Source organism: Gobius niger (assembly GCF_951799975.1).
Source record: "Gobius niger genome assembly, chromosome: 12".
NCBI lineage: Eukaryota > Metazoa > Chordata > Actinopteri > Gobiiformes > Gobiidae > Gobius > Gobius niger.
This window is the reverse complement of record NC_136863.1, coordinates 9,803,897-9,831,731: the sequence shown is the minus strand read 5'-3', so window position 1 is coordinate 9,831,731 and position 27,835 is coordinate 9,803,897. Positions and strand designations below refer to the sequence as shown.

At 43.8% G+C, this 27,835-nt stretch overlaps 1 protein-coding gene across 2 annotated transcripts; it reads right to left on the bottom strand.

The window, feature by feature from the left end:
* Positions 1 to 1,750: 1,750 nt before the first annotated feature.
* dennd4a (DENN/MADD domain containing 4A) lies at positions 1,751 to 25,867 on the bottom strand. 2 transcript variants are annotated; one of them, XM_079567475.1, is made up of 30 exons: positions 25,642 to 25,867; positions 21,972 to 22,299; positions 20,536 to 20,782; positions 20,376 to 20,445; positions 20,108 to 20,277; positions 19,290 to 19,525; positions 18,072 to 18,138; positions 17,927 to 17,985; positions 17,703 to 17,847; positions 16,331 to 16,506; positions 14,054 to 14,154; positions 11,857 to 12,075; positions 11,384 to 11,529; positions 10,066 to 10,089; positions 9,495 to 9,628; positions 9,283 to 9,415; positions 8,563 to 8,769; positions 8,361 to 8,489; positions 8,144 to 8,288; positions 7,928 to 8,047; positions 7,368 to 7,475; positions 6,604 to 7,256; positions 5,593 to 5,779; positions 5,248 to 5,339; positions 5,002 to 5,177; positions 3,987 to 4,296; positions 3,647 to 3,764; positions 3,324 to 3,486; positions 2,236 to 2,300; positions 1,751 to 2,145 (listed from the first exon to the last, which is right to left on the bottom strand). In XM_079567475.1, the coding sequence occupies exons 2-30, from the start codon at positions 22,280 to 22,282 to the stop codon at positions 2,009 to 2,011; spliced, it is 4,848 nt and encodes a 1,615-aa protein (XP_079423601.1). In that variant the 5' UTR covers positions 22,283 to 22,299; positions 25,642 to 25,867; the 3' UTR covers positions 1,751 to 2,008. The 2 variants fall into 2 exon arrangements, with proteins under 2 accessions (XP_079423601.1, XP_079423602.1); XM_079567476.1 differs by lacking the exon at positions 10,066 to 10,089.
* Positions 25,868 to 27,835: the final 1,968 nt, after the last annotated feature.

Below are 27,835 nucleotides of genomic sequence, written 5' to 3'. Positions count from 1 at the left end.
GCTTGACCGGTGCTTGAATCTGCTCTGTGAGACAACACTGTATTTTGCTTTTTATAAACTATAACATGGCTAAAATGCAACATGTTTATAAAAATGAAATCACTGCTTTTATTCGAGTCGCAGTTTGTTGTGATAGGTAGAACGGGCGAGAAGCGCTGTCTTAGAATAAACGTGATGACCTGCAATGACACACCGACGACGGGGAGAGTATGGATTTTGTATTTAATGAAAAACTCTTACAAATATGCATTTGTGTTACAAGTGATAAATAATACTGCAGATACAACAAATATTGTAAACATGTAGACATCATGTTGGTTCATCACAAGGTGGTCCACTGTGTCCAGCTTCATCCAGTCCATCCCTTTGTCCAGTTAGACACAAAGTCCTGAATCAGAACAGTTACACCACAACAGTCAACATCACTAAAGTGACTTGGGCATAACAAACGTATGCATCCTTTCATATTTTCAGTGCAAATTACACGAAATGTCTACTTTTCACATATTTCAAGAAGAGGCTAAACGTTGTGTTCTGAATGTTTAGTGTATAGGAGTGCACACATCCAAAACTGGCAACACGGAAAAGAAAAATTACAAACATTGTGAATGAAACACTCTGTACAGACAGCGTTAATAAATCATTTCTTTTATCAAAATAGTGTCTCATTTATTTAAAACAATAAATACAGTTGGGAGTCTGCTGATTGTACTTCGTCAAAGGAAATCTCCTTGGTGGTCCCCTAATGTTGTAGAAACATGAACGCTCTCTTTAGTATTGCTTTCAATCCCATTCTCAACTCAAGATCTCAAATCATAAGAGCTTTTTGAAGTTAAAAGGAAATCTGTCGAAGAGGGCGGGGATAAAGAAATCCTTTGCTTTCATAACAGTTTGTCATCACTACAGTCTGTGCTGCAGCTTCCTGAACAAGTCATCCAGGATGCACTACAGTGGATTCAGAAAGTCTTAAGGCCCCTATTTCATTATGTGGCAGTGTGATTTAAAGATAATATATACATTTGTTTTTGTGCTAACAATTACACACTGGTTATCCAGATATGAAATGAATGCGTAATATAAATGTTTTGGAAAAATGAGAGAGAAAGAGTAAACCTAACAGCTGCCTTTCCTTTGCCCATAATCATATTTGTTCAGCTTTTGATTATTCGTAAAAGTCTGTGTTTTTAATGAAAATAATTGGTCGTCGTTATCATCATTATCGTCATCATCATTATCGTCATCATCAAAGGGAGTTTAGAAAGTCCTGAGAGAGCTCCCAGACCATCCCATTGTCCAAGAGGAGCAGAACATCACCCTCACACGGTTGAGCAAAAAAGCCACAGGAACAAGCGGAGATACAATAAAACGGATCACAATGAACATTTTCAGTATCAGACTCGGACATAATGCCGTCATAAAAACTCGAGGGGTGACTTTCTGAACCCACTGCACGTGAAAGAGGGAAATCGATGAGAGCAAAGTGCGTCATGAAAACACAAGTTCAACAGTCTTTTCACAGGGTCACAGTACCAGGCGGGACTCTGTACAATCCTTTTACAACCTGCGCGGTCTTAAAATAGACCGTTCAGAAAATGTACAAACAAATTACAATGACAGCGGGTTCAGGACGTTTTCAGGCCAGTCTCGGTGTTCCAAAGTTATTCTGCTGGGACACAAGAATCATGTGTTTTTGCCCCAGGAGCAACTTCTACTGCCTCTGTAAACGTTTCTTTTTTTGGTCAAGACAGTTGTAGAACGCCTTTAGAAAGCTGTTTGGAAAAGGGTTTAAATAAAGGTCAATTCAAAATGAAGATGATTCAATTCAGTCTGGAAACTTTCTGAACCCGCTGTATCACACTCCAAAGTAGATGATCTGGGGTATTTACAGAAACCTCTGGGCCCGTCGTGGCTCCGCGTGTGTGCGTTCGTGTGTGGCAGTTGTCCGTTGCTGTTTCTTTGTTGTGCTTTAGCGCTCTGAGCAGGTCCTGAGTTCAGTGGGAGCGTCCGCTCACAGGCCGGGCTCTACGAAAGTCCTCCGGCACTCCATCACCCCTGCTCCCGGCGGCCGGTCACAGTTGTGCGTCAGCTTCACCTGACCGGGCGAGAGGCGGTCGTAGGCTAGTTTGTACTCTCTGTCAAATGCATCTGTAGGGAGAAAGAGGCAGGAGAAGGGGATTACCCATGTGTAGTTTGACGATCAGGTCTGAATGTTCACACGGCACGGACGGCACTTACTGATGTTGATGTTGTGTCTTCCTAAAGCTACCAGCGCGAGGAACAGCAAGTCTCGATACAAGCTCCTGTGGAAAAATATATGGATAATATGATAAGTAACTTTGCATTTACCAACACAATGCTTCATTTAGAATCCCTTATAGAATCTCGCAATAGCCAAGTACTGTTAAAGCAGAACTAAGTAACTCATGCTCCTAGAGGCCATAAGCGCCATTGCAGGTGTCGTAGCATGCAACTCAATAATTGTCCGTGAGATTGTCCGCAGTTAGCTTTGCCCGTTAGCCTGTTAGCTTCTTCTTCGTGATTCCATTAGTGTGTATTGGGGCCTCCGACCCGGTGAAGGAAAGTTCCAAGTATGGTTTTCTGGCCAGAGACACCAGGGGGAGATAAAAGACCCCCCAATCATCCCATCAGCACTTGAAAGGATTTATTAAGGTAAACAAGTTACTTTGTGCTGCTTTAAGTGGGACTGTACTGGTACACTTTTGGACGATCCCCTTGGTCCAAAATTCTAACTGTAACAACTGACTTACAAAAAACAGTGCCCCAAATGACTAATGAATAACTTAATGCAGTAAATAGCAACAGATTTCAAAATGGCATAAAATAAATGACATCAATAATTATTTATTTAGCCCTTTATTTATGTTTTTTAACCAGGAAAATGCAATTGATTTTCAACATTTTCAAAAGATAAAGAAAATATATATTTGTAACCTCTTAACCCCCGCCTCAAACAAGTGTGTTTTCTCTAGTTCAGCTTTAACCAAATCTTAAAGGTTACAGCCTGTATACCAGAGTAATGCCTCATTTGAAAGCTCAGACCTATCCTACAAAACTCTTCTAAATGGATCTGTTTCCTCACGTTGTTGCATTTTCATCCTTGATTTTGTCTCATTTTGTTGCTATTTTGACACTCTTTTCAAGAACCTTTTAGAATTTTTTTTATGTATTTGTTTCTTTAGTTTTTATGTACTATTAAATTTGAAAAGAATGACCTCGCAGCTCCATCTTCCTTGCTCATACCCTCATTGGCGCTAATACAAGTGGGTTGCACTGCACATACAGTATCCGGCCTGACTGCTCACCTCTGCCGGCTGAAGCCCAGCTCAGGGCCCAGCAGCTGTAGGATCTGGCTCATGGGCTGATACAGGTCACTCTTCTTGATGCTGCGGACGATTCCCTGCAACAGCTCCACAGTGAAGAGCTGACCGTCTCCACACACGCCCGAGCGCACCAGGGAGTTAGCACCTAAAACAGAGTTAGGACAAGTTTCTTCAGGCCAGAGTTGCAAGCGTATGTACTTTCAGGGATGATTAACGGGTGTAACAAATACTAGTGATTCTGTACTTCTATGTCACTAAATAAGATCACAACACAGTATAATAACAATAACACAAATTGGACTCACAGTGCGTGTTCCAGAGGACGTAGCAGGGCTGGACGGTGTCTAGATGGAGGGCCAGGTTGTCCCACATTATCCTCACAAGCACCTGCTTACTGTCCTCCGCCAAAAAACTCAGGGGAGTCTGAGGAGTAAAAAAATATTTTTATTAATCTTCTACATTGCACACTGTTGCTGCCAGTTCTCCTTATATTATACTCTAAGATTTTTTTTTTTTTAGAGACAATGATAACAAAACATGTACTTTTAATTCACAAATACCATAAGTGCTCAGTTATTCTCCACGGATGATCATTTTGTGCAGATTGTGTATAAACTCATTTGAAATGACCAGCAGCTTGTGTACCTGGTCGTGGTGGTGGAAGTGCTGCGAGCCCAGGATGAGAGCGGGCAGATTACTGGGCAGCTCTAGCCTCTTGAAGTACCACAGGAGGTTCCAGAAGACTATGGGGTGATGGTCTACGACGCTGGGGGAGGAGACGGCCTGTTCCCCCTCGTTCACCAGCAGACTCTCCAGCTCCTTCCACAGGACCAGCGGGCTCAGGTAGGGCACAGTCACCAGGGACGCCTGCGGGGCAGCACTGGGCGCGCTTTGGCGATTGACTGATGCTGAAACGTTTTCTTCTAGGACGGGGGTGCTCTGTTTAGAGGAGTGGCTGTGGGGGGGAAATGACAATGATGAAGTAAAATGAACCTTATTTACTTATTCTGTAACTGGCTAATATAATTCCTATTGGTCAGATGAGTTATTGGCACAGAATGGCAGATCTAAGTAGAGAAGGTTGGTTTTAGTTGTCAACTTAACTGAGTTCTGTTACTCCCCTTTCAAACCATCTTCTACACTCAAAGTAGAGTGGCTAGTGCTTTAAGATGGAGGTGCACTGTGTCCGCTGGTGTTTTCTCTGCAGTGTTGGTACATTCTTTTGTTTAAAAGTTGTTTATTTTCTCATGTATAAGATTGAAATCTACTTCTTTGCATCGAATAGAGTAAACACTGCTCTATTTGTGGCTGGGAGTTTGGTACTACTGATGTACCAAATGTAAAAGAAATGGACTTTTATGGAATGCATTAACATTATTGTTCAGTTTTATGGTTTTCGTACTAGTATTGGAAAAAGTATTGTTCAGGTATCAGTATCGTAAACCAAGTATCGTTTACGTACCAGTAAACCGGCATGTTGAACTGGCTAACTATACAGTAGCAGCTGCTAAAAATAGTGTGTCTGAGGAGGGAATGAATAATGAACTGCTGTAGCACTTTAAGAACCTTGTGTATCTTGAGAAGCTTTAAATCTGAGCCATTACTATAACTAACTGTCATGGACAACTATTTTTGGAGGAGAGAGAGTCTTCTCATTTACCTGCCCTGTGGCCTGAGGTCCTTGATCTCCACGCCGAGGAAAGGCAGGAAGGCCGTGCCACAGAAGGGACAGGTGCTGTTGAGGTTGGAGTCGTTCGCTGTCCAGCCCGCCATGACCTCCTCATCGTACACCAGGCAGTCACACGTCTTACAGCGGCTGCAGCTGGACATCAGCACCTGCAGGAGAAGAGCACGTTCAGAACTGCACCAGGCTGGACTTCAAATGCTCACACTACTCAGGACAAACCTCGACGGTGTAGCTGGGAGACGACTGGAAGCGGCTGGTTTCAGGAGACGCATCTGGAGTGTAGGGGGACTTTGCAGCAAGGGCCAAACCACCTAAAAAGAAGAAGAATGAAGCACTGTGGTGAGTTTGCAGCCTCAGTTATGCCATAATAACCTTTTAACTATTTTAACTATTGTTATGGTAGGTAGAATGGTAGGTAACAAAGGTAGAAACCCTTAGTTACCTACCAACCATCAACAAATGGCACTGAATCTGGGTGGCCTTGAGTTGCAAATGGAGGACACTAGTTTGTGGACATGCTACACCTATATTAACATAAATAACAACTTGATGAAGTGCACGGACCAGAGAAGGAGTTGTGCCTGAAGACGCGGTCTGGGGTGCTGGGGCTGCGCCGGTGCCCTCGGGGGGTGATGTGTTGAGGGGACGTGAAGCCCTCAGGGTCCACACTCAGGTCAGTCTCCAGCAGAGAGGAGCAGTCTGCGTCCGCGGAGGTCAGGGAGGACACGCTCAGCCGGTCCATGTTCCCATCCTGAAGCACAAGCGGAAAGTATGGGTCAATTTATGGCATATGGAAGAGGGTATCAACCGTTGGATCGATAGTTATTGTCTGTTGGGAAGGAAATTTGATATGCAGCCTCTCTGCACAGCCATTGCTTGTATAGTCACTTGTGCCCACCAGCCACCTATTCATGCACCATGACTCATGCTCTGTAGTTTAGAAATGTAAACTTCTATATTTTAAGGAGGAATCGTTTATCATGTTAAAATTACTTCAGTTAACCTCTTAACCTCCACCTGATCCGAGCGCATTTTCTTCATTTCTGTCATGTTTATTTTTTCTTATTTTACCCAAATCTAAAAGCTTCTTCTGTCAAAAAAAAAAAAAAAAATGAGATGAAAACAATGCTGAAAATGCAAAAAAAGAGCGACGAAAATGTGACAAAAACCCAACAAAAAAGCGATGGGAAAAATGTCAAAAAAGTGACGACAACGCAGCAACAAAGCAAGGAAATTGATCCATTTAGATAAGTTTTGTAGGTCTTCGCTTTCAAATGTGGCATTACACTGGCCTATAGGGTGGATTTGGGTAAAGCTGAACTGGAGAAAATGCACTCGATTAAGGCGAGGGATTAAGAGGTTAATTGAAAACAGTATACATGCTGGTACTACACTACTCTACTCTGATTATTATTGGTCAAGAAACCACTCTTTTCTTTGTACAGACGAAAAGCAGCTCCTAAAAGGTGGAAACAGGGATATTTTTGGATTCAAATTATTCTACTTCGAAAGTCCCACTGATACTGTATCTTTTTTGGGAGGGAGACCTTAATATAACAATATAATATAACAAACCTGTGTTAATGAGGTCTGAGAGGACAGGCGAGAGTAGAAGCGGCTGGCCTTCTCCGCCACGCCCTTCCCCGCTGAGATCACGCTGCTCTTGAAGATGTCCAGCGTGGGGGTGAACAGGGAGTCCATGGAGAAGGAGGAGGCAGTGGACGGGGTGGGCGACGCGGGGGACTTTATAGGGGAGGGCCTCTCTATCAGGTCCCCCAGCGGCAGAGAGGGGGACGGCCTGAGCCTCTCTTTGGTCTTTGGTGGCAGGGGCAGGTGGGTGGCAGAGCGGGTCAGTGCTGAAGGTCTGGGCGATACCTGGGGGGACTGTCCCAGAGAAGTAACGCAGGAGGGGTCAGTCTCTTCCACTGCCTCCTCTATGGTCGTTGTGCTTTTACTCGGTGTTGTTTTGGAGCTTATTAACACCTCAGGACCCTCTGTGCTCTCACTCTCCCCGTCCTGGGAGCTCTCTTTGGGCTTGTCCGCCTCCACTTCCTCCTGAACCTGGTCGAGTCTGTCTGTGCTGACGGGCTTTGCTGATCCCTGCTGAGGGAAAGACACTCTGACTGTGCACTCCTGCCCTGCACAAAGCTCCAGAGACTTGGGACGCTCCATTTTGGATGCCGGTGCGCTTGCAGCAGCGTCTGCACACACAGGCCTGCCACTGTTACCTGTAGATAACAATGACTGTCAATTGCTTTGTGTGTATCACTTATTGTATAGTGGTTGTTGTCACTAGATGAAGGTTGGATGTTGTTTTTGCAGATGTAAACAGAACTGACCAGGCTGCCGCGGCCCTCTGTCGTCCGTCAGTCCACTGTCACTGTCTCTCACACACAGCCGCTCCTCTTCTTTCGACAGAGAGTCATAGCCTTGATCCGACTGCCCTCCTTCACCACAAAAGACACATTCAGTGAAAACAGGATTGAGTTAAAAAACTTCTCTCATACGGGGCTTCTTGTAACCCATGGACAAAAGATAAATCTTCTCTTTTGGATCAACATAAGGCCTCATGTTGTGCAAGGATAAAACTCCCTGGGAACACAGGGAGCTTTAAGAATTCTTTTGATAACACTTTACAAGGGCTGAACAAATATATCACCAAATTATTAGCACTATATTAAGAGATAATAAAAATACATGTTTCTGAATAACTCACATTTTATTCCAACACTTGAAACCTAAATCTGTGACATTACAATGTTAAGAATGTATGAAATGCAGATGATATAAGATCTGAAATGCCATTCCTTTTCTCTGAGAGTGTTATTCAGACAGACATTTGATTAGTAAAACATGCACCAGTTGCATGTATTGGATGTAAAAAGACAAGTTCTCTGACCTGTGCTGAAACCATCATCACTGGAGTCCAGTTTCGTGAAGTCAGTGTCGATGGAGATGCGCTCAGAGTCATTAGCGCTGTCCACGCTGCCGTGACTCACAGTGTCCAGATCACTGCCATCTGGGAGAATCAGACAGAAAATACTGGTAAGAACTGAGAACCATTTAAAACAACACCTCCTTTAAATGCTTATAGTTGAAAGCTGAAAATAGAAACCTGATAGCTGAGGCTCTTTGCGCAGACTGGGTTGTTTCTTCATGGCCTGTTTGAACTGCACCACTCCGAGGACGATGTTCCGGAGCTTTCTCCACATGAAGTAACCTCCTCTGGTGCTGGAGGGCCACGTGCTCTCTAACACCGCCTGCACATGTGCACACAGTCAATGAGGCTGGCTTTATTAGACAGTATTATCCTCCTCTTAGGGTGCACGTACCTTGTTATAGTAGCCGTAGGTGATGGCGTTGGGCTGCAGTCCTGCCTTCTTCATGTCAAACAGCACTCTCACAGCCAGGACAGGCTGACTGTACTGACCACAGAGCTGCAGCAGCACACGGTAACACACCTGCACAATAACATTCACAATCAGAAACTCCGGTGCATCCCGGCTCAAGACACAGGCCAAGCGCTCCCTTTACCTCGTCTGGGGCCTGCAGGTTCCTGTCCTGCATCTTCCTCAGCAGATCGTAGGCCGTACGCAGAGCTCGGACCTTTGAGGCGCTGCTGCTGACAAACCCCGGCAGACAGATGTACCACAGGCCGTAACAGTGACGCAGCAGACACTTGGACCACATCTGAGGCATCGCCGAGTGGGTCTTGGCCATTTTCTGAGCCAACTTCATCTCCTGAGGCAATAACACAGAGGAAAGTCAATTGTGAGCGGGTGGCTGAGTTTTCACTTGAGAAGACAGGTTGCAAAGTGCCTCTCAAAAGCCCATTCAGTTGAATGTGGCTGTGCTTCGGAAGAGTGCGTCTGTTGCAGAGGTGTAATCGAACTGTAACGGAGCGCAGTGAAATCACTTCAGCGCATTTAATCACGGACAATGAAAGGTCAGCTCCAACAGTGCGTTAATAGTTGTTTCATAAGGTTAGTGGTAATAGTTGCTTCATAAGGTTAGTGGTAATAGTTGCTTCATAAGGTTAGCAGCGCCAATTCTTCTGGACATTAGACCATTCTTCCGTCACTTTTACAACAAATTATATTTTTGTTTAGATGAAATAGGATCATTGGCTACTTGCTAACACCTAGTCCTATCTTCTGTGTGTGTATTTCTTTAGAGTCCAATGATTCCTTTCCGCTCTGCGCTCCACTCAGTGACACACGCGATTAGGCCTTTTCCCTGCAGGTTATCGGTTACCTGTTTGGAGCGCCTGAAGATGGCTGTGGGGCTGGCTGGGCTGCTGTGGCGCGCGGTGGCACTCGCTGAGGGAGGAGTGGAACCGTCCAGAGGCTGCAGCAGATCCACCTCCAGCACCGGGAAACCAGAGTAACTGCACAACCAAGATATCACAGCCTCATGAGCCCCACAGACACACAGAGAGCTCAGTGTGAATGGTTAATATGTGGTACCTGTAGCGGAGTGGGTGCTCCTGGCCCTCGGGCAGTGGGGGCAGTTCTGGGGGGTTGATGTAGACGGTGTGTTCACTGTAGTGGGACTCGTCTAGATCGATTAGCCGCGTGTCCTCAGGGTGTTCACTGTCCATCTGCAGAGAACAAAGGGCACAAACTCCATCAGGGTGTCTATCTTAATCTGTGGGATGGATTTGATCAGCGACTGGGAAGGGATATTGGGAAATTTCTTAAATAAGCCGGACCGCTATAACCGTTGAATTCTTCTTTTTAAATGGAAGGAATTACATGTATACTTTGCTGTCGTGTCCTGTGTTGTAAGTTCAAGTGACGCTTCTTCAATCAATACATCCTCTTTTCATTAATAACCGCGTCAGTCTTTCAAAGGGGACACTTCTGCAGGATGTAAGTGCTTCCTGATTGCACAAATGTGGAAGGGGCGCAGGATGTTTTGTTCTTTTGAAGTGTGTTGCAAGACGTTAACACGTGTAAGCTGTTTGTCAATTTTGTCTGCACTCGTCACGTGAAATCAAATGCATGTAGTTGTGTTATCCAGTTTCTGAGGGCTTACCTTGCTTCCACTGGTGGTGAATAACTAATGATCCATGAAAGCAGTGTGAACAGAAAAAGAAGACAGCATACGGGGAAAGATTAGCCGCACTGGATCATACTTAAAAATATACCCTAAAAAGCTGAAATTGCATAAAATGATCGGATTTCCTACTTTAGACTGTCACCTGTTAGTCATCATCAGCCAGTCACAGCGTGCTACACTTGCCTTTCAAACAAACATTTCTCAAGCCATTCATATAAATGTGCTCTCCCTCTTGTTGTTTGGATACCATGTAATTGTTGGTGTAACAATAGTGATTCACATTTCCAATTGTTAGAGGATAACATTAAATCACTATTTATCATACTGGGTCAAGCTGTACAGTCGTACTATCTCTGTCATAGCCTTGACTGTGGTGCTCAGGCGCCCACTCTCAGCTACTGAATGTCTCGCGTTCATGTCCCCGGGTCCCGCACCGATGGTAAATAAACGTCTCCTGTATAAGACATCCAGACTGCAGCCTATTTTTCATCTATCCTCTAGAACACCATTGTTACTTCTCTAACACCAATGACATTGAAAGCAAGGCCATAATCTGTCATGCCGCTCCCTTGCGCTCCCCTAATGAAAAATAATGCTCTTGTTGATAATTTTGCTTTAAAGGTTATTATAGAACTTTCTATGTGAAAAAAACTTGATATTTGTTCGACCCAATGGCTGTATGAGTGGTCAGCATGGTGCTTTCACAGTAGGACACCGTCATGCTCACGGCTAGAAGGTCCGGCGGAGGGGCCTTTCTGTGTTGTACAATAGGACAGAATGATAGTGTGTGAGTGAGTGGTTGGTGGTGGTCCTAGGGGCCCGTGGCACAGACTGGTAGCCTCGTTTCGTCAATCTACCTCAGGGCAGCTGCGGCTACATTAGTAGCTTACCGCCACGGAGTACGGAGTGACTGTATAATGACAGTGTGGCGCTTTGAGAAACTTGGTAATACAGGGTTGTGAAGCACACTACAAGTGTAAGGCCTCTAGAACACTCCAGGATCAATTGCTTTGTGGGTTTTCTGGTGAGAGGGTCTGTTAGTGCTGAAAACCTACCAGAAACTTTAGAAACAATTGAATAGAGGCCACTGTGATGGAAAGTGAAGCCGCCATGCTAACCACTCACTAAGTGCCCAATTTGCACGAAGAGGAAAAATGTTTTCACATAAAAAGTTTCATAATGCACCTTTAAAAATGATTAAGTCATGAGGATCCATACTGACGCTGGCTCCAGTATCAAAATATCGATTTAGAAATTGATTTGGGACAGAGCCATAAAACGTTCAGACGCTGACCTTATCCACACACTCGTCGAAAAAGGCCAAGCTGGCATCTTTATCGCTAACGAAGGAGCACTCCTCGATGAAGCGGCTGAACATCTGCGTCTTCATCATCAGGGAGTAAAACCTTTGGTGCGAGCGGTCACGGCTCTTCAGGAAACCTTCAGCACAGAGAGAGAAAAGAAGAAAGAACACACTTTGTAAGCACCACATGACGCAGCAGCCTCGGGCAATACGAACAATCATTTTCAGGAAATAGAGTGTGGGATAAAAGTGCGCGTTACATAAGAGCAGACAGATGCACTGTGCCATTAATCCCTCTGCTGCTGTCTCCAATTTAAAAGAGTCAATATTCAATAAACATAAGGAAAAATGGAAGTGACATATGCACAAACAAATGCACAGGATATACATAAAGAAAGAATAGAAAAATGTGTGTCTATAAATAAATAAAACAGTAAAAAAACAATCAATTATTTGAGGCCTACCTTGTAAGTCGAAAAGAGAGCTTGCGTCTGTGGTCTTCTCGGAGGGGGCCTGGGTGATGGGGAGCAGGTAGGAGCGGTAGCCTCTTAAGATGGCCGCCATGAACCGCAGGAAGGCCTCTTGGATCTCCAGCTCCAGCGTTTGGAGGCTCTTCCCGCCGTCCAGCTCACAGTCTGCCATGGTGTGCTCTGTCTGCAGGTCGTCCCGGTTCAGCGGACCCCCTGCATCAGCGACAGGTTTAATCGTTTGTCAAGGACGAGGAGTTGCAGTGCAATAATGTGCCTGGCCCTCAGTCTGTAAAGCTTCACTGACCTGTCCCTTTTTATCTCAGTCTTGACTAATCATGCTGAATCGATACATTTTGTTTTTATGCCAACAATGTCTGCGTGCATAAGATATGTCAGTGAGGCAAACCAAAACATGTGCGGTATAGGCTTAAAGGCACTACATCCTTATTCTTAACAGGGTTGGGTTTATAGGCGTGTTTCACAACTTTTCAAGGTCACTGTCACAGAAATGCTTGAAAACTAGACTGCACATTCATGAAATTGATACTAATGCTTCATGATTAGATGCACAGTGTTTGTTTTCCTAAATTATCTGAGTCTATGATTACTGGAGGACCAAACAAAAAGAAAAAAAAGTTAGGCATCATTATATGTAAGTACAAATTACATTCAACGATTAAGCACCACTGAAGTCCAGTCACAGCGCTGGAGCCGGTGTCCTAAATAGAATCCATGTGTCGAAACCCACATTTTACACACTACGTATAGCAGCTAACACAAAACCAGCTGCCAAGTTCCTGCCCTTGGCTCGAGTTACAACTTACAAGTGCACTGTATGAGAAACACATAAATCTACCACCCCAGTGAGCCCCAAGATGTAGCACACAAACCATTCCTTTATCCCAAATAGAGGAATATATCTTCTGCATTTGACTCATCCTTCAGTCAATGTCAGTCATGTAAGGAACATTGGGCAACCACAGTGAATCCAGATCTTAAAGCCCTATACCTGATTTATTGGTAGGATAACAAAAGCAGATGTTTGTGTGCTGTACATCTAACTATAAAGTCTTTATGGATCATGAACTAGCAGGTAGTTGTTGTTTCCTGTCACTGTGAAAGCAATGCTCCCTGAAAGCTTATTAACTCATCCCTGTGAAGAATTGAGATGCTAGAAATGCCTAAAAAGCTATGAAAGAGTGGGGACATTAAAAAAAAAAAGATTTTGCTAAAGATTGTACCCAGATTTCTTTAGTGTGGCCATTTTTGTGATGTTTATAGTTTCACTTCCTTATTGGACTCTGACAGGAAGTGACATATATGAAGGCAAACAATTTTAAACTGTTGCTGTGCCGACCATGTTAAGTCAATAGGAAATGAATCAAACTGCTCTGGAACATTACCTTTATATAGATACAGACAGCATCACGTTACAGAAGGGGGCGTGCCCTCACCAATTTTCCACTCTTTTTAGCCATTTTCTGGTGGAATATGAACTTATTTATCACATATAAATAAAGTCAAGTGTAAATCGCACCCATATGGATATTTTCTCACAGCAGATTGTTCAGTAGAAGTGAAAAAACGGCAGTTGTAGCTAACGCTAGTTGGCCGTTAGCATTAGCATGACACTAACATGAAGCATAATGTTAGCATTCTCCTTATTTATGTATTTATGGGCTGCTGAACCACTTTGCTCCTCTCCATGTCTTTGTATCTTTATTTAGTAGAAAACTATATTAATAATTTAGCATTTTTAGATTTTTGTCTAAATTGTTTTCCCCCTTAACTGTTTTCAAACACGACCATATATGGACGACTCCAGAGATGCCGTCTGTATCTATATGTTGCTTCTTGTCAACAGCTTAAAAAAAACTTTTCTGCCCAACATTTCTTCATTAAAATTGCTCCTCCACTGAAATAAAATGATGTTTATGCAACTGATGTTATCCATCTAAATAAGTCATATTTTCAAAAGCATTAAAAACTGTCACTTTAAGCTCCGCCTCTCCGCCTGTCATTGTCAGGAGCATCTAATATCAAAGCCTCAATAAAAAAAAAACACAATTTGACTATACCTGACTAATGCATTAATAAAACGCTAACTAGTCGACTACTGAGTAACAATTAGTTGCAGCCCGAGTGACCACAGGGCTGACTGGACAGTGAAGTGATGGAGGAGGGGGCTCACCTTGGAGGAGCTGCTGGTACAACTTGTTCAGGCTGTTCAGGAGGTGTTTGCAAGCTCGCCGCGGCAGCAGCTTCCACGTAACCGCCTTCTTGTCGTCTTTCCTGCGAGCGCACCAGATGGATTCAGTTACAGAGGGCCAGAGCAAAAACATTAGGAGGAGAAGATAATAAAAGAGAAATCTACTGACAAATGCACTGTCAGGCAAAGGGGAAAACATGGTTTAGATAAATGTGGGACAGCGGTGAACCCAGAGGCACTAGGGGAACTGTAAAAAAAAGTGGTTATGTAAGAGGAGCTTTGTTTGGGAATAAAACGGTTTGTTCCTCACAGCTAGACTATCCCGGCACGGGCCAGGGCAGAGGTGAACGAGCACGAATCCGTACATTTTCAAATGAGATTAAAAAAAGGAATATTTTCACTTTTTCCTTCACATTACTGTACATACTGCTACACAACTCATAATAAGTGAAGCTGTTTTCTCAAAATGACATTTTCTCTGGTCTTTTCAGTCTGGGGACAACATTTACACTGGAAGCAACACAGTAAGTACAAACACCAAATTTCACACTCTAAACAATAATGATGACATTTCAGAAGAATTTGTTGATGGCGTAATCTTTGGAAATGCTGAGTAGAGCTCAGTCCTGTTCACGTGCCGGGTTCTGGCAGTAAAAAAAACAGCTATGTGCTAACTTATGGACATAAAACACACAAGGTTTAATTGAAGATTTGTCTAAACGTCATAAATAAAAAGTAAAATAGAAATAATTGCGACATATGTTCAAGTATTCAGTGTTTACTTTCTTGTAAAACATCCGCGCTATGATCGGTACAAAGCTGATTAGTCAGTGTCATGCTCTTAAGCTTCTAATATTTACATTTCTCTATAAATGTGTGCATATAATGAATGGGATTTTTTCCCAGCCCATGACTGGAAGACTGTTGAGCTCTATTAGCCAAATAAATAAAACTTAAAAAAATCAGTATGATTAGTTTACTCAAAGACCAGCATCCCCTAGCAAAGACCAAAATCTTCTACATAGCAATACCCATGTCCCAGGCTCTGACCAATATTCAGATTTTGTCCTTAGAAATACATTGAGTTGAAGACTGTGATGTCATATTGTTAAGCATCATGGGATTTGTTGTAGCAATAATAAACTAATGAGATTTTAAAAGTTAAAATACTGGAGTTACTGTTCACAATACAACACTTGGACACCACTGTGAGTTAAAGCAGTACGAAGTAACTCATGCCCCTAGAGGCCATAATCGCCACTGCAGGTGTCGTGGCATGCTACGTTTTTTTACTCATTAATTGTCTGTGAGAGTAAATACTACACTGACAGAAAAGACAAAGTGAGAGAGGGATATTGTACATCAAATTACACAATGGAGATAATGTTTTTCACTCAAACGTGGATGTAAATACTGTTTAAGTGGCGCTAGCCCGCAGTTAGCTTTGCTCGCTAGCGTGCTAGCTTCTTCTTCGTGATTCCATTAGTGTGCATTGGGGCTTCCGGTTCGGAGCAGGAAAGCTGCAATTATGGTTTTCTGGCCAGAGAAAGAACCTACAATCATCCCAGAGGGACTACGAAAAGGATTTATCAAGGTAAACAAGTTACTAAGTACTGCTTTAAGATGTTTTTACCAGTAGTGACTTGACAGCTAACAGAGATGTTCCATGGCTTTTTTCTTTGCTTTATACTGTTTTTAGTTAATGCTATATGAAAAATGTAACGTGTAATGTGCTAACAGCCACAAACATGGCAGATCTCCATGGTAACTGTGGATTTTCCCGAACTCTATATTGCTGGGTTGCAGGTTCTAGAATGTGATGATGTCATCGGACCCAGCGGGGGGCAGGAGCCAGTTTTTCCTATTAATAACATTACACTTTCACAAGTCATAGCTAAAAAGAAAATGTATGAATTTAAAAAATGATCTTTAATATCAGTCACTGGGTCCAAGATCTCTCTGTACAAGACCAAAAATTTCCTCAAAAACAAAATAATTTTTCCTCCATGCAACAGTATTGGCCTTTAGAACGCTGTGATGTCACCTGCAACCCAGCAATACTACAGTATTACAATAATGTGCAGTTTTTAACATTTAACGATTGAAAACCCTTTTCTTACATTGATTAACAATCTACAGGAAAACTTTCACACCAGTATCTTTAAATGTGTTAATATTTTTCTACTCCACGACACTCGCTTGACATGGCGTTTGAGCAGGGTAGAGTTTCGACCCGAGGGAGTCTGTGGGGTTACTCACTGGGAGATGGTGTTGGTGTCCAGGTCCACGCAGCTGATGTCGGCGGGGGGCACGTATAGGTCGAAGTACCGCGAGTCCACTCCCACGATGAAGGGACAGGGGGCGCTCAGCACATCAGCCAGAGCCAGCGGACACAGCGGGATGTAGGGACAGGGCCAGTGGAAGGGGAAGATCATCTGCACACAAGAACAGCGGACATTGTGAAATTGTGAGTAAAAGGAGACTAATAGCTTTGCGTGAAGGGAGTATCACATGAATAGAACATTACATAAGGCCGAGTACTCCTACAGGACTTAAGTAAGATGTACAGTCTGTACAATGTTAAGCCCAGAGAAAGCGCAGATGTGTGTGGCAAGATAAGATTGATGTATTTTATTTTGGTGTGACTTGTTTATAGCCAGAACAAGTGTACCATACTACTAAACTGACCTTTTGAATGTACAGGCCTAGAGGTTAGATAAGAAGATAGTTTGTGTGAAATATAGAGCCGATGTTTCAGAGGCGAAGAATAAACACTGGCTAAAGAGCAGCAAGGCCATCGTCAACATGGATCACAGATGACTCCTCAAAGGTTAAAAAAAAATGCAACTGAAGAGCTGGTATTATAAATGTGACTTTGATGCAAGACTCCAAAAGATGAAGATCTATAGAGTAGTTTAAAGGGACTACTAGTATTTTCCTCCCCCTACATGTTCCAGCCTTGTCTTTATGAGTAGAATGAGGACAAGGCTGGAACATGCCACAACTGCCTCTAAAATCCTGCACTGTCACTCAAAAAGTTGTTACTTTGGGTCCAAAGTGCCGTCAAGCACAAGGTTAATATAGAACCTGCAGTTACGCATAAGACCTGAGGTGGCAGTAGTGAGTATAAAATGACCAACTTGCATCTAGTCTCTTTAACCTCTTCCCCCCCTCCTGAACCGAGCACATTTTCTCCAGTTTGAGTGTGATGACAGCACAAGCAAAAATTGTAGATCAGTTTTGTAGGTCTTAGCTTTCAAAAGAAGAATGCTTTAAGCTCCGGTCCGAAAGCTTTTAGATCCTGCGAAATATATATTTTTTTGTTATTGTGTTTCATCCTTGTTTACATCTCCTTTTCGCTGCTAATTTGAATATTTTTTCAAGAAGATTTTTATATTTGGGTAAAATGCGCTCGGTTGAGGGTAACAGAATTGCAATTGTCCCACTGGCAGTTTTACTTTCTTATTTCAAGCTAAACGACTTCAGAACCAGAGAGAAATATCCTCAAAGTAGCAAAGATCAGGAAAAAAGTGGAAATGAGTGGAAACCGCTCAAAACAACATTAATATTCTCAATTCAAGTAATTCGAGCAATCTTTTTCCACTGGAGGAGTTCAGGGAAGCAGACTTACAGAGACCAGCGCTTCAGTGACGCTGGTGAGCACAGCCGGGCGCAGAGAGTGCACTAGGATCTTGTGCTCCGTGACGGCCAACACCAGCAGAGTGGCCGCATTCTTTGGCCCCAGGTTCAGCAGCAGCGTGGACAGGCTCCCTCCACTGTCACACACACAAGTGAAGTGCAGCAGTAAGAAGCAGCACTCGTACAGGCAAAAAATGTATTATAGCAAAGACTTACCTGAGAGGCAGTGGGGAAGAGACGGGCTGGCTCAGAATCAGGCTGTCGTGAGGAGACAACTGTGCACAACACACACAACAAGCTCGATTATCTACAGTATATTTGGAAATCTATGTAAATGTTGCACAAAAAATGTAAATCTCACCTGAACTAGAATGCGAGGTCTCTGAGTTGAAGGGAATGGCACATTCAGCATAAAATGTGCGATGTGCCTGTGGAGACAATAGAAAGGATTACTATTTTGAGCACAGTGACGCCTGGAAACAGATTTCTAAAATGTCTCAATTTATTTATGAGTACGCTCTAAGGTCTGGGGTTCTCAACTGGTGGGTCGCGAAACCATTGTCAGTGGGTAAAGAGTCTTTCCCTGGTACCATTTCGTTCAATATTTATGTTCTGAAAAAGAGTAACACATCTAAATCTATTATTATTAGCTTGTTTTCATCATGATTTCAGCTTTTTAGGCATATCTAATGATTCTTCAACAATATTTTGTGGGGAAAATGCAATATTTCGCATTATGTAAGACCAATTCAGTTCTGATTTTGGTCACAGCTTGTCACCAGAGCGTAATGGTGTTTCCTGATGCCAAATCATTTAGGAACCACAGTTTACATTTACTCCAGTGCCAAATCTTTTCTCGACACTATGAAAGCCAGCGACATTGTGAAATGCAACTGTTAATGTGTTACTTGCCCCCTGATCAGGGAGTGAGGGTTAGGTTTAGGGTTAGGAACGGCAAATGTGATCTAAGTTGTGTTTCACTCACACAGATCGTACACATATTTTTAGAAACTAGAAGGTCTTGGCTTTCAAATGAGGTGTCACACTGGTAAGCTCTCCTTGGATATGCATAACTGGAGAAAATAACTCTAATCATAAACCTAACCCTAAGATTGCAGATAACAGGTGATACCATGGATCGGATGCTATCACACATTTCACAACACTAGAGATGTGTACCTACCTAAGAAATGTAATCCCTCAAAATGGTACTAGTAGCCCAAATTTGAGGGTCCCATCTCATACCAATATTTAATACATTTCAATGTTATGCTTGCACTTAAAATTCGTTTACATGAATGCAGCATCATAATAATTTATGAACATGAACTGGATGTGTTTTGTTTTTTTTGTCACTAAAGACAGGGAACACACAGGGGACATCTGGTGGACTGATTTGAACACGTGGGCCACCTGTAGATATTTTTTAGACTTTTTGTTTCCTGTTGTCGCTAGGCACAGAAATTACAGCGATTTAACCGTACACCAGTTCAAAATATCTGCATTGTGACACAGTGAAAGGGCAAATTCCACCAGACTTTTTTAGACATTATGAAAGCTTCCTAGTAAGAGCACTGACTTCTCTATGGGCAGGGCGTGGGGTCCGGAGATGGAGTATCTGTAGAGGAATGTGAGGAAGCTCCTGAAGGACTGGAAGAAGGGCCAGTGGGACAGCAGGCAGATGCTCTTGTTGCTGTACAGGCTGCTCCCGTCGGGGCCCAGGCCTGAGCAGGACAGCCCCAGCTGAGAGCGCTGCCGGTCGGACAGATCCTCCTCCTCGTAAGGCTCGTAGAATTGGATGGCCGCTCCGTACACCTGCACACAACCACAGCATTTTGGATTATAATCTTCAATCGGATTTTTGTGGTTTCACTAAAATATACAATCACGCTCACAAATACTCGTCAAACCTGATAACCTGACGTATGAAGCGCTTTCAAACCCCGATAAACGTTAAGCAGCAGAGATTGCAGAGTCAGGCAAAGGCTATTTTCTGAACTATCCATTATTAAACAGATGAGCAGAGAAATCTCCTTCACGCCACGGTGCGCTCAGAGAAAAGCGCTCTTTATTATTCAAGCGTAGGACAGAACTGCTTTAGGATTCTCCTCCGTGTGCAGAATTAATTAAGATTGCCTGGTATTCCAAGAAACCCCACTTCCTTCCACAAGCTGTGAAGACTCTAAATAATTCACCTTCATTTTTGTACCGTGCAGTATTGAAGTATTTTATGTGGCATTTGTTTGTTTTTATGCCTTGTCATGGCTCCTTCCAATGTTTTATAATGCAAATGGCTGATAAAACTGAATTGAAGGTACCCAGCTCTCCCCCTCCTGAGACGCCGTACATCACTGAAAATGGATGACATTCATGTATGAGATAAGCAGCGGCACTGACCTTCTCCCCAGAGGCTCCGGTGAGGACGAACGTGGAGAAGACGGGCAGAGAATGTTTGGTGTGAGCGGGCCAGCACTCGATGGTGGCCCCCATGGGCAGACAGAACATGGGCACAGACTCAGGCAGAGGGAACGACTCGTAATCCTCCTCTGGGTATCGGCACAGCAGACCTGCACGGACAGAAACGGAGAGTGCGTAAGCCTGGATGAGCTTTATTTATTAACTTCTGCTCATCCCAACTTATTTGTTAATTGAGGTCGTGCTTTACCTGCTTTGTATGCTATTGTGTTCGCTTTGGCCAGTGACTTCTTGTAGCACAGGTACACCGAGGACCCCCACTGAAAGATAAAAAGTTCCTTATTTCAATTACTCTATTAAGATATGCTAAATTAAATAGCTGTGATGACATTGCGGAAAAGAGGGCGCACCATGCTGCTGTTGAGGTTCTTATCCACTTTGCAGAATGTGTGCGGGGGGCTCTCTCCTTTGCCCGGGACGATGATGCACACTTCAGTGAGGGCCAGGGAGGTGTGGGGCTGGCTCTTGGGGGCCCGGCGGTACGTGATGTAGATGCGCTGAGAGGAGGAGCTGCTGATGTTGGCGGGACGTCCAGAGGGGGTGGTCTGCACGATGTGACAGCCAGGCTTCAGCTTCTCCTTCCACTCAAACAGAACCCTGAAGGAGACAGGAGTTCATTAGACAAATTACAAACCTGTATGATAATGTTGTAGTTTTAGGTTCAATGTAAAAGCTTGATTGTCATTCGGCTGCTTTATTTAATCTACACTAAACTCGCTATACATGGATCTTGGCGGATGGATCACTGTGTTTGGACTGGAGTGCATAATGTGGGTTAAGTGTCTGAGCCAGAGACACAACAGCCGCTTGTGCTTAACCTGGGCTTGAAACACTGACCTTCTGATTCACTGACATATTCTTAGACCAGTGATTCTGAAACTTTTCACACCAAGTACCACCTAAGGAATTATTTGGTTTTACACTAACAGGTCCACAGCAGGGCTAAACGAGGTCTAAATGAGGTCTAAAAAAGACTGAACCATGACTCGAGGAGATCTACACAACAACAATAAGTGAATACAAGTCACTCCGTATCTTCCGTAGCACCTGAAGCAGCCTTGTGACACCAGTGGTTCTTTCACTACAGTTTGAGAAACACTGGCCTACATCATTGCATTACTGCTGTTCCCAAAAGCTACATCACTTATGACGCCTTCGGGTGCAACACAGCGTGGTAAGGCTTTACAGAGGGTGGTGCATTCTGCTGATCATTGGGTGCTGTCACCCCGCCATCCATGACATCAACCAGCGCCGGTGTCTGAGGAAGGCCCACAGCATCATCAGAGGCTACACCCACCCAGCTCACACACGCTTCCAACCGTTGCCGTCAGGAAGGCGGTGCAGGAGGAGTTTGCCAGCACACACAAAGACACTAAAAGACTATTACCCTCAGATGGTCCGGCTTCACTGGAAGTGAAATAATTATTTGTGCAATAATGTTTCCCTCCTCTCTCTTCTTTAGCTTTTTAATATGTGAGTGTGGCTGAATGAAGATTGAATGTACTTATATTTACAGTGAGTTCTTCTCATCCAAGTACATGTCATTGCATTGTTGGATGTGTGTTGAGCTGCATATGACAAATAAATCTGATCTAATCTTTCGGCCCTATTGTTGTAATGTAAGATCTATAATCAAAATTGTTTGAAAACATCCAGACATAAGGTATATTTGTTGTATCAACCTGTTTAAACAGTGAATGCTAACAGTTAGCTGCTATTGTTAGAGCAGAGTGGTGCAGATCAGATTAGCGCTTTGAGTAAAGGGTCAGTGAGGATTACTGCTTACCCGAGGTCTGTCAGCGGCGGCTTATCTCGTCCACGCTTGAAGCACAGGAAGATCTGCGGGCCCCTGAGGCTGGCTCCGTTCAGCTCTGCAGACAGGCCCGAGGGGGTGGTCTCCACACAGGTGAACCCCGGGGGCACCTCCTCGCCCAGGGAGCGGATGACCACCGCCACATCAGTGATGGGGGCTTTGGCCTGCACCGAGCGTGGGGAGACATCATCCAAGTGCAGCCCTTCCTCCAGAGGTGTGGGCGAGTCAGTGAGGCCAGCCACCACAAAGTAGTCGGCTACACGAGGCCCTTTATCCTCCATCATGGCCCATTCCCACTCAGCTGCACAGACCAAGGAAAGAGCTGTTTCAGAATACATCCCGAATTCCTAGCCAATAGTTTTGTATTTTCTGGCACTGGAATCAGGAACCACCTACAAATGCATTAAACATTTTGCAACAATGAGAAACAGAGACTTGAAAGCCTTGAGGTTCTTAGATTCACAATATGAATAATACTGTATATCTTGTTACACAGTACCTACATTAGCATTACAAAATAAGAGAATACATTTTGCACATCTGGGTCCAGTTAGTGCATTCCTCTGCAAAAGCTCTATTGCACTGTGAAATATGGGAGGGCTGCAGCACAGTGACCTCGCTAATGCCGGGGAAGTTATGTAAAATAAAACACATGCTTTTGTAAGAGAAAAGGAGAAAGAGGAAGTGTCCTTCGGTTAAAGCACTCTTGAGGTGCTGTTTACGGCTGTCCCTGCGGTTCTGTGTTGTGGAAAAATAGAGGAGCACAGCCAGGGCGAGCAGCTGCGGAGAGCTTTATCACTGAACTATACGAGCCTGCACCCGGCACTATCAGCGGCCTGTCAGCTCCTTCGCACTCATAACAATACAACAGCTTATGGAGGCTCTGGACAATGGCAGATGAGACGGCACTGACATCAGCCTGCACCAGAGAAAACCCACAAAGAGCAGTTTGTTATTATCACCCTGCAACTTCATGTGTCTTTTTCCTCACTTTTAGGCAAACTGTGTAACATCCCAGGTTACAGGTTGCTACTGAATCAACAAACATGCCAGCAATGTCAAAATCTGGAGATGAATAATGTTATTTTTGCAGTGGGTTATCAAAAAAAAAGCATTTGGATGAGGAGGAAATGTATTTAAATGAGTCAGGTCTGAGAATAGACAAACAGTAAAGACACACAACTTTTCCTCTATTCATGAAATGTTACACAGTGTGGGTTTAAAGGTCCAGTTTTCAGACTAAATTTACTTTGGACACTGGGCTTTACATGTTTTATCTATCTTTTAATACTTGTGTGTAATTAAGCACTATTTTCTGAGCATGCAAAATGCCTGTACTTTTTGGTACAAGAGTGGAGCAGTATAATTAAGGCTAGAATAGAAATAGCTACTACCTATATAAAGAAGTCATGCTTTGTAAATGAGTCATTCTGAGCACTGCAATGATGTTTGGTGATGATATATGGACTTTAAAAACACAGAGGAGCATCAAAGGGTGGAGTGGAGCATTTTGAGCTGTTGAGAAGGAAAATAAATGCAGGATTACTCAGACCACTATGATCAAACCGCTCCAGAGGAGTCATGCCAAAATGGAATCACATTGTAACACATCGTTTATGAGCTAAAAAAGTCACTTCAGCAGAATATTAGTACTTTCCCGTGCTGTTTTAAGTCCATACCTCCCTTGCTCTTGGGCAAAAGTTTGCACTTAGTTGAAGAAGCCTGCAGCATCATCAATCTGTGGGATAGAGATGCTTCTTTGTTCGCTCAGTTTCTTGTTCAGAACCCATTAGAAATAGCTGACATAGAGCAAACTCTATCATTGCAAAGAGAAACTGATGAGACAAATGCGGCATACGCAGGCGGAGAGAATAAAGAAGAAATCCCACCACATTCTCTGCATCTGCTCATCAGCCTCATCAGGAAGTACCGACCTAAAATGGTATGTGTTGTCATGACAACTGCCTTCAAAAGTGAGTGAGTGCGAGGGGTGTCATTTAAATACAGCGGCGCTATCGGGCCGCGTCATTGATCTTTCCTCACTTCATCCAGTGGGATTTGTTTGGGCTGCAGATACTTTTGGACCAATGCCAGTAAACGTAAGTACAGTCAACAATGATATGCAGAAGTTAGTGATGCAAAATATATAATGCATAGAAGTTAAACAAACAAACATATCAAATCTCACACAAAGTTTCAATTAAATCATTTAAAGGGCCCATTCTGAACTGATTTGGAAGTGGTGTTTCTCTATATGACTCATTTATTCATTTGTTGATTTTAGTGCTCAAATTGCCCCCACTGCAAAACATTTCTAGCATAGCAGGCAGTTTTCTTTAACTGCCTCAGGGGACGAGTCCAGGCATTTTGCTCAGAATGAAGGGCTGAGTTACACCACAGAAATGTCATTGCTAAGGTGTCCAAAAGTGCATAAAAAGCCTATATTATTGGACGGTTTCTGACACAAAGCATGAAATGATGGGAGGATATGACAATTTGAAACAACATTTTCTGTTTTGAATTCACTTATGAACAGGCATGATCTGATTTACTGTTGATGTTACTTTTAGACCCTCTTCTATAACAGACTGTTCAGCTGTTATAGACCTTGATCAGACTTCTCAGCCACTTCAGACCGTTCTCACTCTTGAGAAAGTCTCATTACTCTGAAATCATGACGCAGCCTCTGCAAGTTTCTTCATCAAAAGCCCAATAAGGCAACGGAATTTCCTCCTGCCGTCATCCAATAAGGCAACTTCCACCTGCGACATCACTGCCTCGCGCGCACCTTCTACACTTTCATCCCAAACACCATGATCCTATCAGAGCACTGCCCTGAACTGTGTGATGACTGGCACATCACCTGTGTTATTCCTACTGCAGGGGCTAGATTTCACCAGATACAGACACTATCAAGTATCCCTCATGCCATCAGACAGGCACGAGCTTTGAGCGGGCCTTCAAGCATCCTCTGCTCTGTGTCCCCCAGGTGGACCCCGGTCCCCAGGCCACAGGAGTCGGTGTGGGGGAGGGAATGAGTCCGCTTTACTCACATCTGGTTCCCTTTAGGCGTCAAATCCTCACCGGCCATTTGCATTCCTCACGTTTGACAGGGGAGCCCTGCGTGACTGAAGGGAAACCACACACGCCCAGACGCACAGAAGAATGTCGAACGCAGAACCAGACAATAACATTGGACCCACAGTTTACAGGATAGACGCCATGTTTTATAGCCATTTAATATTTTAAAACAGGATCCTTATTCCACAAACATCAGAAGCCATCTTACAGCGCATCAGGACGCAGATAAACCTCAGTCCATATGACCGACTCTGACCAATGGGAGCGCAGTTTATAACCACAATAACGGGCTGATATAAAATAGAGAATAATTATATTATAAAATACAACAGAATACACGCGCATGCGGCTTCTAATGAGCCTGTTTACCGTCTATATTTCCACAGGCCAAAAAGCGCGTTAGATGTTATAATAGCCCTAATGCATTCGCAGCACAATCACAATTGCCTTAAGGCTCAGCAGCAAAACCAAATATCTGCTTTTAGACTGAGTATAACAGATAAAACTAATGGAATAACATGTTCTGCAAACGCATGCGTTTTATTGTAGGTAGTGTACTCACGTCTCTGATTCTCGACGGTGGCACGGAGTCGAGGCGCGTCGCCCTCAGCTCAGAATATTAATGCGCTCCTCCGCTGTTTCCTCACGTTTCACTGACTGCGCGATGAAGACAAAACAATAACAGTCATCTCCATCTTCAGGGCGTCTCAAACCGTGTCAACCTTAACATCCCACGAGCATCGCCTTTATCCAGAGCTGCGCTGGTCACGTGACTCATTACAAACACATCCCACGTCACGGATGACACTGACAAGAGCGCAGCGTCTCAAGCGCACAGCGCTACACTGGAATGTACCCATGAATGTATCCGCTGCACAGATGGGTGGAATAACATCTATCCCACCGAGGGACTGAGGTTTTAACTTCGGCTGTGCACTAGAAAGAACGGGTTCAGTGGGTTTGCGCGCAATGGCTGAACATTATTGTTTGATAAAATGATCAAGAGTTTATGTTTATTATTATTATTATTATTATTATTCGGAAACTACACAACAAAACAACACCCTACATCAACAATCACTGCGTCAGTGCATTTACTTGTATCCTTCCATAAAACAAGGCCACTAACATCATCACATATCCCAACAGATTGGAGTCGGACTCCATCGCCCTCTGCTGGCTTTGCGTGTGTCACAACAAGGATCAGTCAGTCCAATGGATTATTAGCCTATTGCCCCACATAGCAACCTTTACCAAGTTTTTTCGTTTTTACGTTGCCTCTTGTCACGGACGGTGCACCGGAAATCAATGCATTTTTTGTGGTCAAATTAAAACAACAACAAAAACACGCTCACTGAAACACTTGATCACCCCTGAAACACTTCCATCGTTGCCCCTTTACTCTCGTGGATGATTGCGCTCAATTGAGGGATCACAAACATCACCTGCTGCACAATGAGGACATGTCCTTGTGGTCAGGGTCGTGTCCCGTGCCCCAGTCTCCTGCTGACCCTGCGCATATAGCACCACCTGGTGGAACCGACCAGTAACATGACTCAATAATCAAAGACAGGAGGAGGATTTAGGGAATTACAAGCAATGAACTATAATCATCCAATACAAGGCTGTAATTTATATGTTGCACTTATTACAGACTGTTTTATATCATGTTGTCAAGTGTGAAAAACGTACCTGGAGTTGAGTTCTGTTTGATCCTGCATATACTCCGTGTCACCTGCTGATGACTTGACGAGGTCCTCTGGACTTTAGTGTCCTGACAGCTTCAATCATCCGGATCACTTCAGTGAGCAAACTGCCTCCATTACAAATATTTCCTTTTTATGGGCCACAGGAGGAGTATCTTTTGTGACAATCCCACAGGTGAACCTTGTTGCTCCTGAAGTGGGATCTGAAGGCGCCAACAGGGTAATTTTTAGTTAAAATACTCCACTTAAATTCCCATGTCTCATCACTCTTCATCGACTGGTTAACTGGTCTCACTCTGTGTCAGTTTTGAGAACAGCCCAGATCACGCCCGGCTGGTCCTCCTTCTGCTTTGGCCTAAAGTCATATCTACAGATTGTTACATCACTGCTTTCTCCTGAAGTTGTTCTGTTCCTCAACATTTGTGTTATTAATTACCTTCATATAAATGTGAAGACAAGATACTGCTATTACTACTATTATTTTTTACGCTCATTGGGGATTTGGGGAATGCCTGCAGCTTTGCACTCGTGTTCAGGCATTTCCAGTGCTGTGGCCGCCTTTAGAGCACTCTTTTCTATTGAAAAAGCACACTATTACTAACCAATATGTTTTGTATTGGTTGTCCCTTGCATTATTCTGAGATGCATGAAAGTTATTGAATATGGGGTAATCCTTCTTGCTCCAGCCTGCTGCTTTTGAGTTGTCATTGCCGTGTAATGATGTGATAAAGTCAATTAAGAATCCATCCATCCATCCATTTTCTTCCGCTTTATCCGGGGCTGGGTCGCGGGGGCAGCAGTCTCAGCAGAGATGCCCAAACTTCCCGGTCCACACACACCTCCTCCAGCTGTTCTGACCCCGAGGCGACACCAGGCCAGCTCGGAGACATAGTCCCACCACCGTGTCCTGGGTCTTCCACGAGGCCTTGTCCCACTAGGACATGCCTGGAACACCTCCCACGGGAGGCGACCAGGAGGCATCCGGAACAGATGCCCGAGCCACCTCAGCTGGCTCCTTTCGACGTGAAGGAGCAGAGACTCTACTCCGAG

Bases quoted from the DNA above. Each gene is read 5' to 3' on its own strand.
- dennd4a (XM_079567475.1), bottom strand. From the start codon at position 22,282: ATGATGGAGGATAAAGGGCCTCGTGTAGCCGACTACTTTGTGGTGGCT. The intron at 18,139-19,289 runs GTCAGTGCTCTT...TTGTCTCCACAG, and splicing joins CACGCCCTGCCCATAGAGAA to GCACATCGCACATTTTATGC. The intron at 8,048-8,143 runs GTTTCTATTTTC...TGATTCTCCCAG, and splicing joins CAAAGAGCCTCAGCTATCAG to ATGGCAGTGATCTGGACACT.